At 51.3% G+C, this 16,820-nt stretch overlaps 1 protein-coding gene across 1 annotated transcript; it reads right to left on the reverse strand.

The window, feature by feature from the left end:
• Positions 1–4,774: 4,774 nt before the first annotated feature.
• THAP8 (THAP domain containing 8) lies at positions 4,775–15,732 on the reverse strand. The gene is made up of 3 exons (XM_032776216.2): positions 15,511–15,732; positions 13,117–14,208; positions 4,775–6,883 (listed from the first exon to the last, which is right to left on the reverse strand). Exons 1-3 carry the CDS (start codon positions 15,655–15,657, stop codon positions 6,737–6,739), a joined length of 1,386 nt encoding a protein of 461 aa, XP_032632107.2. The 5' UTR covers positions 15,658–15,732; the 3' UTR covers positions 4,775–6,736.
• Between the last annotated feature and the right edge of the window lie 1,088 nt (positions 15,733–16,820).

Here is a 16,820-nt window from a genome sequence, read left to right on the forward strand (position 1 = left end):
GGGAACAGAGATGTAGAGGGGCGGGGCTATAGGGCTATAAGGGAATAGAGGGCGTGGGTAAGAGAAGTGGGAACAGGGGAATGTAGAGGGGAGCATGGGCGTGGAGTAAGAATAAGGTGTGAACAGGGGTTGAACAGGGAAGCTGGTGTTATAGGGGTATAGGGGAAGGGGGCTGTGGGGTAAGATAAGGGGGAAACAGGGATGTAGGGGGGAGCTGGGGCTATAGGGGAAGTGGGGGCTGTAGGTAAGAGAAGGGGATTGAGAGGGGAGCTGGGGCTATAGGGGAAGTGGCGGCTGTAGGTAAGATAAGGGGGAGCAGGGGGTTGAGAGGGGCGCTGGGGCTATAGGGGAAGTAGGGCGCTGTGGGGTAAGATTAGGGGGAATAGGGATTAGAGGAGAGCTGGGGCTATAGGGGAAGTGGGGACTGTGGGTAAGATAAGGGGAGCAGGGGGTTAAGAGGGGGTAGGTGCTATAGGGGAAGTAGGGGGCTGTGGGGTAAGATAACGGGGAGCAGGGGTTGAGAGGGGAGCGGGTGCTATAGGGGCTATATGGGAAGTAGGGGGCTATGGGGTAAGATAAGGAGGAGCAGGGATTGAGATGGGATCTGGGGCTATAGAGGAAGTGGGGGGCTGTAGGTAAGATAAGGGGGAGCAAGGGGTTGAGAGGGAGCAGGTGCTGTAGGGGTATAGGGGAAGTAGGGCACTGTGGGGTAAGATAAGGGGGAACAGGGATTAGAGGAAAGCTGGAGCTATAGGGGAAGTGGGGTGCTGTGGGGTAAGATAAGGGGGAACAGGGAGTTGAGAGGGGAGCTGGGGCTATAGGGGAAGTAGGATCCTGTGGGGTAAGATAAGGGGAATAGGGATGTAGAGGGGAGCTGAGGCTATAGGGGAAATCAGGGGCTGTGGTAAGATATGGGGGAGCAGGGGTTGAGAGGGGAGCTGAGGCTATAGGGGAACTGGGGGGCTGTGGTAAGATATGAGGGAGCAGGGGTTTGAGAGGGGAGTGCGTGCTATAGGGGAAGTAGGGCTGTGGGGTAAAATAAGGTGTGAACTGGGGGTTGAAAGGGAAGCTGGTGCTATAGGGGAAGTAGGGCACTGTGGGGTAAGATAAGGGAGCATAGGGATGTAGAGGAGAGCTGGGGCTGTGGGTAAGATAAGGGGGAGCAGGAGGTTGAGAGGGGAGCTGGTGCTATGGGGCTATAAGGGAAGCAGGGGGCTGTGGGTTAAGATAAGGGGGAGCATAGCTAGAGAGGCATAGGGAAGGGAGTGGGATAGTCCTGGGGGTGACTGAGTGAGAGAGATGCCTCCCCTCCAATAATGGGGCCTCAAAGTGCCCAGTGGACTGTGGGTGCACTCCCTGTCCACCGAAATGCGGCTGCCTCAGGGGTGGGGTTCTAGTGGCTCTTCTACCAGCACAGGGCCGTCCTGTGCTGGCTGGGACAGGGAGTGACAAAGCAACCCTAGAGCTCCCGAGACTTGAGTTCAGTGCTTGAGACCCTGCTGTGCCGGGGGTTTTTGAACAGAACCACCCCTTTATGAATCAGTTGTGGGTGAGGGGGGAGTGAAGAGTTCAGTTGTTAGCAGAAGATCTTTTCTGGACCCAGGATGGGAGACCCAGACCAGATTCCAAACACCCCATGAGTTCTGTGGGGCGGGGCCTGAAGCTTCCTTCCCATCCACGGGCATTGGCTGCCACAGATGGCCCTTAACAGCTTGTAAAAGTTTCTAACGGCGAACACCTTCCGAGCATGTTTGACCCAATACAGGCCTGTTATATAACCGCTGCAGCTACAACAGTCTCCTCTATTTGGGAAGGCAGCTGGTCCCGTTCATCGCAAATGAATGATAACTCTGGAACCTAATGACGACCATATACAGTAAAAATGGCAACTATCCCCACACTCCACATTGTGGACAGAGTAGGGGGGTTACAGGTTGTTGCTGAAGCACTGCCGCTTTTTATTCCTCCGCCCTCCTCCAACATGACCTCCTGCCCCCCCATGGTAAAGGCATGAGTCATCTGCAAAATCAGATTAGGAGCTCAGAGGTCAGGGTGGGAAGAGGGTAATAAATTCAATCCCAGCTCTAGAGAAAAGCTTTTCAGTGGAGAAGGCCCATTTCCGCAGTGTGTGTGTGTGTGATCCTTTGTGTCAAGCATGAAAGATTTTGCCAGTAATTCAGGGGAGGGAGTTGGCATGGAGCTAGCAGAAAACCGAGCGTCCATTACTACAAATCATCTTAAAAGCGGCTGTAAAACTCCATCCCCCCATCAGCCGATTCCCTTCCACATACTCTGGACAAAATGGAGGTTGGTGCCTTGGAAGCTGCAATGCCCCTGGGAGATTTATGTTTAAAGTACCTACAGTGGATGCTAGTCAAGCACCCGATTGTTTTGGGGTTAGGTTAGCTTTTCCATGCAGACATTCTGCAACGCGAGGATCAATTTGCACATAGGCAGCTCTCGTGGGAGCACATACTGCAGAAGGGCAATGCTGCACCCTGCCGCTGTGTGCTGGAAAAACCTAGCAGCACCACACTAACAACTCAGAGCTAGGGCTGCGTTTCTGTTAGGACCAGGTTTCACAAAGAACAGGATGTGCCCTTGAACAACTATTCGGGGCAGGGGGTGTAGCCAGACCTCCCAGTTGTTCCTCAGAGCCTCAGCTTTTGTATAAACGGAAAAAAAGACGACTTTGGCTGTTTCGCTTACAAAGGAAATCTTCAAAATGTGAAGAGTGAGATTGATGCAGAGACTCCCTGAGTTTGCAGAGAGCCTGACACGCTGGCAGAGAACGGGTAACTGTTCTGAGTGTAACTGATGTTGCTGTAGTGCCATAGCGTAGATCAGGGGTCGGCAGCCTTTCAGAAGTGCTGTGCCGAGTCTTCATTTATTCCCTCTCATTTAAGGTTTCGCGTGCCAGTAATACATTTTAACATTATTAGAAGGTCTCTTTCAACAAGTCTATAATATAGAACTAAACTATTGTTGTATGTAAAGTAAATAAGGTTTTTAAAATGTTTAAGAAGCTTCATTTAAAATGAAATTAAAATGCAGAGTCCCTGGACCAGTGGCCAGGACTCAGGCAGTGTGAGTGCCATTGAAAATCAGCTCATGTGCACGCGTGCCACAGGTTGCCTACCCCGGGGGTAGATGTTTCCCACATTGACGGAAGTGGGGTTTCTATTGATGTTGCTAATCCACCTCTCCAAGAGAAGGTAGCAAGAATTCTTCCATTGACCTAGCCTTGCCTACTCTGGGGTTAGGCTGAACTAACGACAGCACTCAGGACAGGAGATTTTTCACAGCCGAGTGACATAGCTAGGTTGACCTCATTTTTAAGTTTAGACCAGCACTAAAATCAACCTGAGAGGGGAGAGCTGCCCTGAGTGTTACCAATTCAGAAGAGCCTGAGTTTGCAGAGAGCCTGTAACGATAGCTCTGGTGTGGAGACTGCCTCACTGATTGCAACGGCTGCTAAGCCAATTATGTTTTCAAGGCTTTATCCTGCCTCAGAAAAGTGGACACACTTAAGTCAGGCTTAGCTGGCACTTTAGCAAAGCCAGTCCTAAACTCAGCTACTTTCCTTAGTGAAGGCAAAGCCGAAATGTCCCCATTGTTCAGGGCTGCCCAGAGGATTCAGGGGGCCTGGGGCAAAGCAATTTCAGGGGCCCCTTCCATAAGAAAAAGTTGCAATACCATAGAATACTATATTCTTGTGGGGGCGCCTGCAGGGCCTGGGGCAAACTGTCCCACTTGCAGGGCCACCCGGCGGGTCGGGGGCATTGTTAGCTCTCATATGGTACTTATCAGTAGATCCCAAGGAGATTTACAAAGGAGCCAGGTAGCATCATCCCCGAACTGAAGCACAGAGGGGTTGGCTTACCCAAGCTCACCCAGTGAGCAGAGTTGGGAATCCAACCAACATCTCCTGAGACCCAAGCCAGTGCATTATCCACTAGGCCTCCCTTAATTATTAACCATTCCCCTGCTCATTAACGCGGGTCGGAAAGGAGAGACAGGCTCAAATTAAGGAGGTCCACAACAGCATTTTGCAGAGAGCAGGTAGGATGGCAAGGAGACACATGAAGGACTAGCTGTGACTGATATGCTTGTGGGTAGGATTGTGTTTTCCTTACAGGGAGCTCAACTTTAAAACATCCGGGACACACCAGGCCTCAGGGTGTGATTTATAATGGGCTTTAGGGAACGTTCCTTTGGCAGGGAATGGCGTTAGCCCAAATAAAAAACGGAAGGGAACAAGCAGGAGTTTGCTGCAGATTTAGCCATCCAAAGGTGCCTAGAGGGGCTGGACTGCCCAGTGGTTCAGGGTGTATCTACACTGGATATTGGAGCCTGCAGCAGCGATGCTCCCCAGCCCAGATCCACTAGCTCAAATCTGCCAGACTCAGGGTAGCAGGAACGCTTTGAAGATGTGATCTCCAGCCCAAGATGCAACTTCAGAGCATTGTCTACACGGCCCTTTCTGGAAAGCCAGAGCAAGCCTCACCAGCCCAAGTCAGTCAAGCCAGGCTGGCAGGCTCCAAAAAACGCAGCACAAACGTGCCCTCAGGCACCCTGCTCTAGTACAGACGTCATGTGGACCCAGGACTGGCGCCCCAGCTCCACACGCTGACAGCAGTGGACTTATTTCTGATTTACACTGGGAGAGCATGAGGGGGGGGAAAATAAATAAATCAGACCCCTGATTTTAATACACCCAAAAGGCTGGAAGGACACACTCCAGGGAAGAATTTTTCACTGTGGAAACCTCCACTTCTTTGTCATCATCATTCATTTTTATTAAAGCATTTTTTACCAGGTACAAACACAATCTCTCCAGTGGAGAGACGAATCAAGATTTAAACACGATGCGGTCCCTGTCCCTCCCCTCAACACATTCAACAATCGTGGCGCTGCCAGTCAACCTTTGATTCCAGCTGTTTCATTTGCAAACAATTGTATTAAAAATAAACTTAAATAAAAAAATAAAGTGGAAGAGAATTTATTCACACCCTCAGGAAAGAATCAAGTACACAGCTAGTCAGGGAAAGCCAATGGCAACGGGACAACACGGTGGTGGTGGGGTGAGTAGCCTGGCTTTAAAGCCTTTGGAGGATGACTTATCCTTAGATCTAACAAAGCTTTTTCCTCTACTGATAACTTTGCAATTCAGGGACCAATCCTACACCCACTCAAGTCAGTGGTTGCTTTGTCATTATCCTCGACAGCAGCAGAATTGCTTAGTTGCAGTGTTTTGAAACAGGGAACCTGATAGCAGGAAGCTGGAGACAAGAGCTGGCTGCAGTGGTAGGGTACTCAGCACAAAAGCCCCCACTGGGGTCATGGGTCAGGCTCTAACATTCATGGGCTGGGCTCAGAAAAAAGCAGGAGTCATGGAAGTCAGGAGACACCCTCATCTTTCCACACACCCCTCAAAAAAAAACATCCCAGGTGCCCAACTCCTCTGCCTTTATCAAGCTTTCTGATGACCCCAGCTCCTGGCAGCCCCAAACCTCTCCCCTGAGCTAGTGCACATGTCCATGTTCCCTGAAGTGACTGGTCCTGCCCGTTTCCCCAGCTGCTAAGCCTACAGCATTACAAGCCTCCTACACAGTGTTGCCAACTCCCATGATTTTGTCATGAGTCTCATGATAATTATTGTTTTCCTTAAAGCCCCAGCTCGTGGAGATGTGATGATTGCAGCCTTCATTCTTAAAGAAAAAGTAAGTTTCTAGCCCTCCTGGCTGTAGAGAAATGTGACCCCTGGGCACCCTAACGGCTCAAAAAGCAGAAGACAAATAAAAAGAACACCAAAGCCATTATGTTTACATCATCTCATGATTTTTTGGTGATGTTTTGAACATTTGGGGTTGGCACTACTGCCTAGAACAAGCCGTTTAAATATCATGGCAAACTGTGCACACTCAGGATGCATGGCACCCCGGGGATCAGCGGTGAGCCTTGTAATGACAGCGTTTTGAGTGACACCACAGCCGGTCAGTGTTAACGGAGACACAGTCACACATCCCTCCAGAACCTCTGCAGCCCAGATCTTGGGCAAGCACTGCTATCCTCAAGATTTCCAGCCCAGCTTTGGCAGTTCAGTCTGCTCAGTCCATTTCCCATTCGCACAGATACTTGTGCATAGGCCGAGAAATTTGTGGTAGGCTTCCAAGGCAGCAGCCGGGGAGGGCTCATACACAGGATGACCCAGAGGAACAATTAGGTTAACTGCCCCAACAGTGCCAGAGAGGTAGAAAACTCAGGGCCAGCAGCAAAGCTGACAGGAGTTTTCAGGAGCTTAGGAAGGGGTGAGTTGGCTTGGCTTATACACATCCTGCTCATTTTTGTTGTCACTCAAGCAGGCAGCCAGCTTATGGGCAGCAGGCAGAGCAAGTACACGAGTACATACAGCTTTTAATCGGAGGTTATTAACCCGGTGACAGCAGGACCCTGCAGCTCAGGGAGGTGGATACGTGGACAAGCCAGTAACTCAATCCCCCCATGAAAAAACCCTTTATAAACAATCATTCCAACCTGAAACAAACCCACCTCTCCACTCCCCACCAAAATAAAGTGCCATAGCATAAAGCCATTGAATACGCAGCTGCTGCATCATTGCCAGCAGCACGGGAATTGCTGCTTCCATTGCTGGGGAGAGAAGGACCTGGGTGATCCCTGATCGTGCAGCTCAGTGAAGCAGGGAGCGGAGGGCTCCAGAGCACAGGTCTCTTGGTTACTGCTCTTCCACGTGGATGATTGTCTCATTCCCCTCCTCTGGGAGCTGGGGAACAGCATACACTAGAGCCCGGTCTTCCTCCTGGCAGATGATGGCAACTGTGCTGCCGCTTTCTGGCATCACTGCGGTGGACTGCAGGCAAGCCTGGGGGAGAGCAAGATGGGAGATTAAAGATTTTGCCTGGGGAGGTTTTCAGGCAGTGCTGCTTAAAGGACGGGAGGGGCCAGGGCTCAGAGGCGGCACTGACCATTTGCTCTCTCTGCGTATGTCTAACATTGCAATAAAAGACCCGCCGCAGAGCCAGGGCTCACCCAGGGCAGCTGACTTGGCTTGCGGGGCTCAAAACTGCAGTGTAGATGCCCAGGCTTGGGCTGGAGCCCAGACTCAAACCCGGCGAGTGGTTGGTCTTAGAGCCTGGGCTCCAGCCTGAGCATCTGCACTGCCATTTTTAGCCCCACAGCCCGTCAACTGACCTGGGCTCCAAGTCTCGGTGTGGTGCGCTTTTGCCTTGCAGTGTAGACGTACCCTCTGGTGTTTGGCTGGCTGGTTCTTGCTGCTCAGGGTCGAACTGGTCACCATATGTGGGGTTGACAAGGAATTTCCCCCTCCAGGTCACATTGGCAGGGACCTCAGGGGTTTTTCACCAGCGTGGGGGAGCAGGTCACTTAGTGCGATGATCTGGGTCTATCTCATTTCATCATTCCCCTGTCACTGTTGGGGTCTGGGGCCCCTCGGTCCCTTCTATTCACTGCCTGCGGCACTTGATGGTTCAGTGTCCTGCAACCTGCAATACTTGGTCTAATTTCAGTGGCTGAGTTAAGCACACAGATGCTGAGGGTAGCCTGTGAGATCCAGTGGATGAGTCTAGATGGTCTGGCCTACCTGCCTGGCCTTAGCTCTCTGAATCTAGCTACAGATTGCTCGTTAGATCCAGCCCCAGTGAACAGCAAATGAGTCATTCCTGTCTGGCAGCTGTTTGGTGGCCCCTGGCTAAAACAAGTTTGGTAGCTATTGAACAAGGGTGCAGGAGACAGAGGTGCAATTAGGGCCCTCCTCGGCAGCCTCAGCAGAGAAGCCAAGACCCTGGGGGGCTGAACTCTCCCCTCTCAGCCCTAGAGAGGGTCCTGTAGATCACAGAGAAAGGGGGCAACAGAGTTGTTCAGTCTCAGTGGCCTGTGCATTCCTTGGCCTCTCTGCCTAGGCTGCTGGGAAGAGGCCTGGTTTGTGATGGGAACTGCAGGCAGAGGTCAGAATCCTCCACTTGAACTGATGACCTAGATGTGAAAGATGCTGCCTCTCCCCTAGTCAAGCCCACAAGCCATTCAGACCCCACCCAAGCTATTTTAGGTCTCATCAACATGCAAAGTCATTCCAGAACAAGGCAGGGTATGGATTTCAAGTCCTATAGCTATTCTGGAATAAGAGTATCCATATGGGAAGCTATTCTGGTCAGTTTCCCCAGGTAGAAAAACCCTCAGGTCCACAGATCAGTAGGTTTTTTTGGTTTTTTTTTTTTTTTTAAGGTTAGAAGGGACTACCACATTATCTTAGTCTGGCCTGGGTAAAGCAGACCGTGTTTCATGCAACATAATTTTGCTTCAGCTGCCTCTCCCATACCCCTATTCCAAAATGCTCCAGGAAAGAGTGGGGGTATAAAGACACTGTCATGCTCAAAGGGCTACAGGCTGCCAGCAAGCAAATCCTGGATCCAAACACAATCACAGGCCTCACTATAGCCAATGGGTGTGACCAAGCACTCTTTTAGGCTAAACAAAAGGAGCAATCAAGCCACTTGATGTGGTGATGGCAGCTGCAGACAAAGAATACTGACTGCCCAAGGAAACAGGCTGCATGGCATATCAGAGCTATGCCATGTAAACAGAGGAATGGCCCTGGCTGCAGACACACAGAGACTAGGCAAGAGAGCCAGGGGAAGGAGCTGTGGGTGTGACCCTAATAGGAAGCAGAAGGATGGAGTTTCTTGGGGACAGACTGCTCTGGAGGGACAGACTTGAAGATTGATGAGCAAGGAAGACACTTGTTTTGTTTGTACTGCATTCAGGGAAACAGCACTTGGCAGAGATAGTTGTATGTAGACAAGTTGACATCATAAGTCTACCTGACTCGTATCATCAATTTCTCATCCTAACAGAGCCAACTCTGCCAGGCCCTCAACTTCCCACCCCCACAATACTGTCTAGGCAATAAATTAAATCAAAGCCTCTGGTTGCAAGACCAGCATAAGCGAGCGGCGGGAAAAGATCCAATTTCAAGCTACGATCTGAAGAGGACTGCGGGATACATTCCATCCACGCGCATTTATCCAGTTCAATTAAAATGATCAAGAACAATAAACTAGCTGAGTGAATTCCAATTAAGAAGGAAGGGAAAGTTCAAAGTTAACAATTAAAACCCTTCTAAAACAAGAGCTGTGTGTGAATCTTTTTGCATCCAAGCCCAGCAGCTGACTGAACAGACCTCGGAACAGATGTGCTAACAAAGAACCCAACACCATAGCTAATCTGGCACTTAAGGACTGACACAAGCCACTCCCACAAAAGATTATTTGGCATGGAAGGTTATGGTACTAGTCAATGAAAAGACCATCTTCCTTAGGTTTGCAGCAGGGGCTCTGAGCAACCCTATCTCCATGGCACAAGGTATTAACAGCCTCTCATGGGGCCGGGGAAAGATACAGAGCTGTGAACCTTGTCAGATACCAGGTCATATGGGGGTCTGTAGCAGCACAGAGAATTGAACTTGGGTCTCCCATATCCCATGCTGGCATCCTAAATGCTGTCTTGCTAGCGCTATTTGCAAGAACTGGCTCCTATGAGGGCGAGACAGCTACGTATTGGCTGGTTTTATGAAACTGCTGTATCACTGAATGTCTCAGTGTATGTGGCATCCACCATTTGCTCTCAGGGCTGTAGCACATCTCTTCCAGGCCAGGGACAATGGAGAGTCATTAACCTGAATGGCTCTCATTCAAATGGAAGCCCGCCTCAGGCCCAGGCGCGCGCTGTCTCGTGTCCATGCCCCAGAAGTCAATAAAAGGTGCCACTTACTTTTCTACTCTGATCTAAGTCCAAAGAACATTTCAGAGAGGTGAGGAAACTGATGCAGGGAATGCGAGGAGGTGTGCGTGTTTTGTCTGGATCTATGTATTTCTTGGGCCATCTCAAGCAGAGAGTGATTGTTTTAGAATCCCTATTTGCAAAGCCTCTGTATGGTGCATGTCAACCGTCACATGTCCCCGAGGAGTTCAACAGCAGAGATGCCACAGGTTGGCGCTCTGGGAGAGGGTGGGCTTAAGCAACAGGGATGTGCCTTGTGAGGGGTCAGCACTGTTCTTAGGGGGCCTAGGGCAGCTGGACCATGGGGTGCCATTTCTGCCTGTGCCCAAGGAGTGCGCCTGAGAAGCAAGAGAGAGTCGGGGACCACCCAGCCTGGAAGCTTAAAGAAGACAAAGCCCAGGGTGGTGGGACTCAAACAACCCGAGTGTCCAGCAGGGGGAGCACTACTAGGACTGCAGCAGCTCCACTACGAAAGTTCCTTTGCTTCCAAACAGGGACAACTCAAGGCCAAATTCTGCCCTCACTGAAGTCAATGAGGGTGAAGTCATAGGCTTTGATTCTCCTCACCCCCAGCAAGATGTGACCCTTTCACCAAGTACATCCCCATTAGCAAGATACCGAATGGTCAATTCCAGACCTTTTTTTTTTTCATTTTGGCACGTGTGTAAGGAGAGCGCTGAACTGAGAAGCCGGTGAACTGCTTCCACACAGGCAGTAAGTTGGCACACACTGCAGGCATCCAGAAGATAGAGGACTGGGCAATTGCACGTGACAAAGCGGGGTGTTTAAACTGCTAGCCTGCATTAGGAAAGAGGGGGCTCCTGGAGCCCAGAGCAGTGTACCTGTGTTGCCAGCAGCTGGTGGCTGGGGAGTTTCCCCTGCTATGGCACAGACAGGGTGTCCTCCCGCTGTAAGCAGGTGGCAGTATTAACCCCAGTCATCCTGGGTAATGCTGAAAAGTGTCACAGCTCCTCCTACCAAGGTGCCTCCATCATCACCCCAGCAGGGAAGAGTAGGTGCTTGGTCCCAGTGGCCCAACGGATTCTGGATTAAGATGACGTGGAAGTTAGTGGTTCAGCTCGACACACAGCCTCGCTGCAAAAGACCTCTCCCCCGCTTCTCCTCACACAGGGACAGCCAGACAGGCTGGCAGAAGGAAACAACTTTCCAACAGTTGTTGTAGCCTTGATTCCCATAGCAGCAACACCACCATCAGGAACAGGCACCCACAAGACACTGGGCCATCCAGTCCTCAGGACAGCATACTAGGCCACATCCTTCCCTGGAGCTGTTCCACAGAGCAGAGTGAAGCCAGCTGGATGAATCTGGCCCCACATATGGTACAGAGTAGGGAACAAATAGGCTATACAGTATGTTCCCAACCCACCAAAGCAGGAAAAAATCCCACCCCTTGTATCCCCACACAAGGCACTCATAGCATCCTGCTCAGGCTGTTTGTGGGTATCGAACATGAGACTCCCTAGCTCTAACTGCATGAGTTGCTACTGCTTGAGCTAAAGGCCCGTATCTGCATTCTCTATGGGGCACAGCCACTAGGTAGAATAAAGGGGTGTTCTGGTGGCTAGAGCACTAGCTTGGGAGACCCAGGCTCAATTTCTGGCTCTGCCACAGTCACTTAGCCTCTCAGAGCCTCAACTCCCCATCTGTACAACAGGGATAAGAGCCCTGTCCCACAGGATTTTAAAGATTGTGTAGTGCAGAGATACCACCATGATAGTACCTACAGCTATGTCTACACTGCAGCCAGGGGTTTGTCTTGGAGACGTACTCCAGCTACCCGCAGTGCCACATCCTGATTTCTAAAGTGCAACTAGCACAGGTACATCCACACGAACTGCAAATCACCCCCATGTATGCATACACGTGTGCCCCAGGGACCTCATGGTGACAACTGACAGAGGGTATAAGGGTTACAGGGATCCCCAGAGTCTGGTATTTACATTCTAGTTCACCAAAGGTCCATTTTAGGGTCTACTGAAAGTGTGTCATATACTGGTCCTCTTGAGCACTGAAGATGGATGTACAGGGGATATTTGAGGAGTTGTTTCTGCAGAAAAATTATGTTCTTAAAGCAATGTATAAGGTAACCTGCCTTAGTTCCACCAGATAGGAGCTAAGACACATTCCTCTCTTTGGTCTGCCTTGTCGAATACCAATGGCGGGATGTTACATCAAAGAGAAAGCACCATACAGGAAAAAACAAGCCTCATGGGGTTTATTCTGTTTGCAAACAACGGTTTGGAGGACTATTTCCAGGGGGTGCCTATGAACCGCCATTATTCCTTCAATCTGTAAGAACAAGCAGTCAGTGGGCTTGATTTTATGAGAAGGAGGCTCAACCTTACTGGATGAAAATGCGGGGGAAAGGACTTGGGTTAGGCTATCTTGTAGTACAGTAATTCTCAACTAGGGATCCAGGTCCCCTTGGGGTGTCATACGCAGGTTTCAGGGGGTCCACCAAGCATGGCTGGCATTAGACTCGCTAGGGCCCAAGGCAGAAAGCCAAAGTCCTGCCATATGGGACTGCAGACTGGGTCCTCAAGTCCTACCACTCACGGCTGAAGCCAAAGCCTGATCAACTTCCCCTTGTGGTGGCCTGGGGCAATTGCCTTCCTTGGTATCCCCTAACATCAGCCCTGGCTTTTACACACAGAAAAACAGCTGTTCTGGGACAGCTATTCCATGGAGTTTTTATAGCATGTTGTGGGAGCCTCATAAAGAAGAAGGTTGAGAACCTCTGTTGTAGGAGATACGAGAATGTCTTGTGTTATTAAATATCAGCTCTAGAAAGTGTGTTATGATTTTGTTTCATATGTAACTGTTCCCAATATTCTTACCCACTATCACTGGAACTCCTGTCCTTGATGCTGAACCTGTTCTTGTTTTCACTATACAGATACCAAAGCGTGGGATGTGTCTGTGTGCGTGTGTATGCTAAAGTGGTGACCCAGAGTTGAATCTTACAAGCTGGAGTATACTGTTCCTTTGGGAACAACAGATATACAAGTTCTGTCAGTGTTCAGCAGAACAGGGCTAGACATGTGGCAAGGACTTGGCGGGGGGCACAAGCCGATTGCTTTCCTGTACAGATAGAGTGGGGCCTCCAGAGGCCTGGAAGGCAGTGCTTGTGCTCCCAGAGGCTGGTAGTTTCAGGAAGTCGACCCACAGCAGGGACAGACAAGACCCCCTCATGCTAAGGGCAACTAGTGGTGAGAGACCCAGCAAGCATCAGAACATACCCTTAAACAGTCACACAGAGCTTAGAGACGCCCAACCTACCATCTCCAGCAGCTTGAGCTTCTCATCCGACACCAGGCTCTCCTTCCTCAGCTGCTCCACCACGCCCTCCATGGCTTCCAGTTTGGTGCAGTGACGCCGGTGTCGCTGCTGCAGCACCTTGACCTTCTTCTGCAGGCCCATCACCAGGTCGACCAGCTGCTGGGTGGTCAGCTCATTCTTGTGGTAGCGGTGCTCCTCGAGCTGCTCCTCCAGGGTTTCAGCACAGAGCTCCACCTCGATGGTGGAGGAGTCATCATCATCCAGGGAGCCGGCAGCATAGTTCGACACTATGGGCACCGTCGAGACAATGGGCACCGTCAAGGCCGAGGACAACACGGTCTCGGGAGGTGACGCGCTGGACGTCAGCGGCTCCATAGTGCTGGAGGACACCACTGGCGCAGTGGGGATGGTTTCAAAATACGCCACCATCTGGGTGGTCGACACCTGCAGGGAGCTGAGGACAGCTGCGGTGGAAGGGTCAGTTTCCAGAAGGGGCTGGATGGACACGTTCTCAATGAAGAGGGTGCCCTGGTCTGCAATCTCCTGTGGATCCACCGTGGCCACTATGGTATGCGGCTGATCAGCAGCGAAGGTGCCCACAGGCTGGTCCACTACAGCAGCGTCCTCACAAGAGACCATGATCTCTGTGGCAAACTGCTCAGGCACATCCATCACAAGAGAGTCCGGAGAGGCCTCGACGGAGAAATTCACGCGCTGGTCTATGGCAGGAGGGAACGGCTGGCCTGGGAGATGGATGGGGATGGACTCTACACCCTCCGTGGGCGAGGCCATGGCCAGCGCCACAGCGTTGAGTGGCTCCATGATCTGAACGAGAGGCATCAGGTTCACCGCTCCGACCAGAGGGGAGGAGAGGGCATGGAGGTCCAGATCTGAGACAGAGGGCTGGGCTTCCACGTAGATCGGGGCCGAGGACAGACCCGGGTCGATAGCTATGGCGAGAGCTTCCAGTGCGTCCGGAGTGGGGAGGGTTGCCACAGTTTGTGGTCCCTGCGAGGTCCTGTCCATGCTGTTCTCAACAATTAGCTTCTTGGCCTGTGTTTCGCATGGGGGCCTGGCAGGATTCTCCCTTTTCTGCAAGCCACCAAAGAAACAACATGTATTTGCCTCTGGAAGACAATGCAGAGGTGAGGGGGCCCAATTACCTGCCCTGCCTGGGGCAGGAGGAAGAGGTGGCTATAAGATCTCTTTGCATTCCCCTATGCTGCAGGAGAGCCTTATCTGGCTTCCAGGGTCAATTATGGCAGCCTCAGGGCTGCTCTAAGTTATGCTTTTTTATGGGCCCTGGGAAGCAGAGGATGGACACAGCACAGTGCACTCTGGCTGCCCCCCTGACTACCCCTCCCCCACACACTCTACTGTGTGCTCTGGCTGTACCCTGATCTACCCCCATGCAAGGTGTTACAAGCAGGGCCCTTACACCTGCTCTATGCCAGCTGGGAAGGCCTCTGACACAAGAGGGAGGCTCAAGCAGTTGTTTCTGCTCACGTTTGGGCCCCTTTGCACTCCAGAACAGTTTGGGCCCCATTTCCCAGGCTTTGCAGGGACTGCCCAGATTTAAAGCACTATCAAAGGATTGAATCGTCAATCCAGTCCCCTCTCCAACATCTTGCACAAGCATTGCACAGACAGACAGACCCACATGCTCCTCCCCTCCCCCTCCTATGTTCCAATTAGGCAATTATTTCCTCCATTGCTATTAGCCTTCGGTAAGTCACGTGACAGAGCTGTTTACTCTCAAGCTGTTTGCTCTGGGAGTGACAGACTGTCAATAGCCTCCTGAACCAGCAGGCAGGTATAGGCAGGCAACCTGGCAGCGACTAGGCCGGTTTCTGATCATCTTGCCAGATTTGCACAAGTAACAAACACGGTGCCTTAAGCTAGTCCCAAGGGGCTCAAAGCTTCACAGTCCCCTCAGGAAGCAGGCAATATCATTCTTCCTATTTTACAGATGGGACAACTAGGCTACAGAGAGGGGGAGAAACTTGTCCAAGATCACACAGATTCAGTAACAAAGTTGGGAGCCTTGAGTCCCCCATGTTCTAACCACTGGACCCCACTCCCAGGGTTGAAAATAGAACCCAGGAGCTGAGTTCCTGTCCCTCCTGCTCTAGTCACTGGACCCCATTCCCAGGGTTGGGAATATAACTCAGAAACCCTTACTTTTAGTCCTAGCATACTTCTGTGCCTCAGTTTCCCCAACTATAAAAATGGGGATAATTCCTTCCCAGAGTAAGGAAGAGAGCTCAGTCCTCGACACTAGCTACTCAGCCATGCTCCCTCCCAAATCAGCTATTTTGTAAAACCCTGTCCCAAGCATCCCCCACTGAATTCACACTGGAAAGTCCCCACATCAATTGATGACCAGAGACTTACCAGGGGTTTTTCGGACAGTTGAAAGATGGTGGGGACAGCATCAGGCTTTAGATAGCGAACCCCCCACCTGTATTCAAAACATGACGGAGCAAAGTGCTCACTGCATAAATGCTGGTATCTGGTGGGTACCCACTTCTCTTGGTTCATCTGAGAGAGCCATTGTTGGAGTCGTTCTGGGTTATGCAAGGGAAACCTGCATGGACATCAGAAGAGGTCTTCAGTGACAATCAAACCTCATGCTGTCATGATCCCATTCAGCCTCTGGTCACCAAGGAACCCACAAACATTTACCGATTTAGCTTCTGTTTCAAAGAATCCCCTTTGAAACAGATTCCCATTTTACAGATGAGGAAACTGAGGGACAGAGACGAAGAGACGTGCCCAAATTCAAGCAGTGAGTCACCAGCATAGCTAGGAAGAGGACCTAAAAATCCTGACTCCTGCTTTTGGCTCACATTCTATAAAATGTCCAAACAGATACCAGTGACTAAAGAGGTGGCAGCAGACATCAGGACTCGGTGGCAGGGCCTGAATATCAACCCCAGGATAGTACTAAATTCCAAATGTTTGACACCCAGCTCTTCCTTCCCCTGCACCCCAGGCGAGCAGGTGCATGGGCTCAGCCAGACACCAATAAAAACAGATGCAGTGACAGAGTCTGCTCCCCAGCGCATTTCCCTGCCCCATTCCTTACATACCCCATTTCCCTGCCCCATACGGTACAGTGCCTAGGACCTATTAACCATGGCTACATCTGGTGTTGTAAGCATCCCTGTTACCATATGACACCTGTCATTCACTGCTGTTACATAAAGGACCCGCCTTCCCTGCAAGTAACATACAGCACCTGGCAACACCCACCACATGGCCCATACCTGTATGACAGCACCATCCTGTTACTGGGGGAGGGGAATTCCACTCCCTCCATTAACATATGTCACGTGGTGCTCACTGCTATGATCACATCAGACAAATACTCCACTCTAATACAGCCCATGCCCTGCTCCATGAACGGCCCACTCCTCACCCCAACGGTGCTACCCTTCACCCCACTGCCTCCTGCCCCCCAGACCGCCCATGTTCAGCCCTCTCATCCCACTGCCTCCTCCTGCCCCTTCCATGGTGCTCCCCCTTACCCCACTGCCTCCTGCCCCCCAAACTACCCCCCACTGCATCCCACCCTCTCACCTCACTGACTCCTGCCCCCTAGACCACCCCCCACTATGCCCCACCCCCTCACCCCACTGCCAACTCCTGCCCCCACTACCTCCTCCTGCCCCTTCCACGGTCCTTCCCCTCACCCCACTGCC

Source organism: Chelonoidis abingdonii, chromosome 11 (assembly GCF_003597395.2).
Source record: "Chelonoidis abingdonii isolate Lonesome George chromosome 11, CheloAbing_2.0, whole genome shotgun sequence".
In the NCBI taxonomy this organism is placed as follows: domain Eukaryota; kingdom Metazoa; phylum Chordata; order Testudines; family Testudinidae; genus Chelonoidis; species Chelonoidis abingdonii.

Bases quoted from the DNA above. Each gene is read 5' to 3' on its own strand.
- THAP8 (XM_032776216.2), bottom strand. From the start codon at position 15,657: ATGAACCAAGAGAAGTGGGTACCCACCAGATACCAGCATTTATGCAGT. The intron at 14,209-15,510 runs GTAAGTCTCTGG...GGTGGCTTGCAG, and splicing joins AACTGTCCGAAAAACCCCTG to AAAAGGGAGAATCCTGCCAG. The intron at 6,884-13,116 runs GTAGGTTGGGCG...GCTCTCCCCCAG, and splicing joins AGCTCAAGCTGCTGGAGATG to GCTTGCCTGCAGTCCACCGC.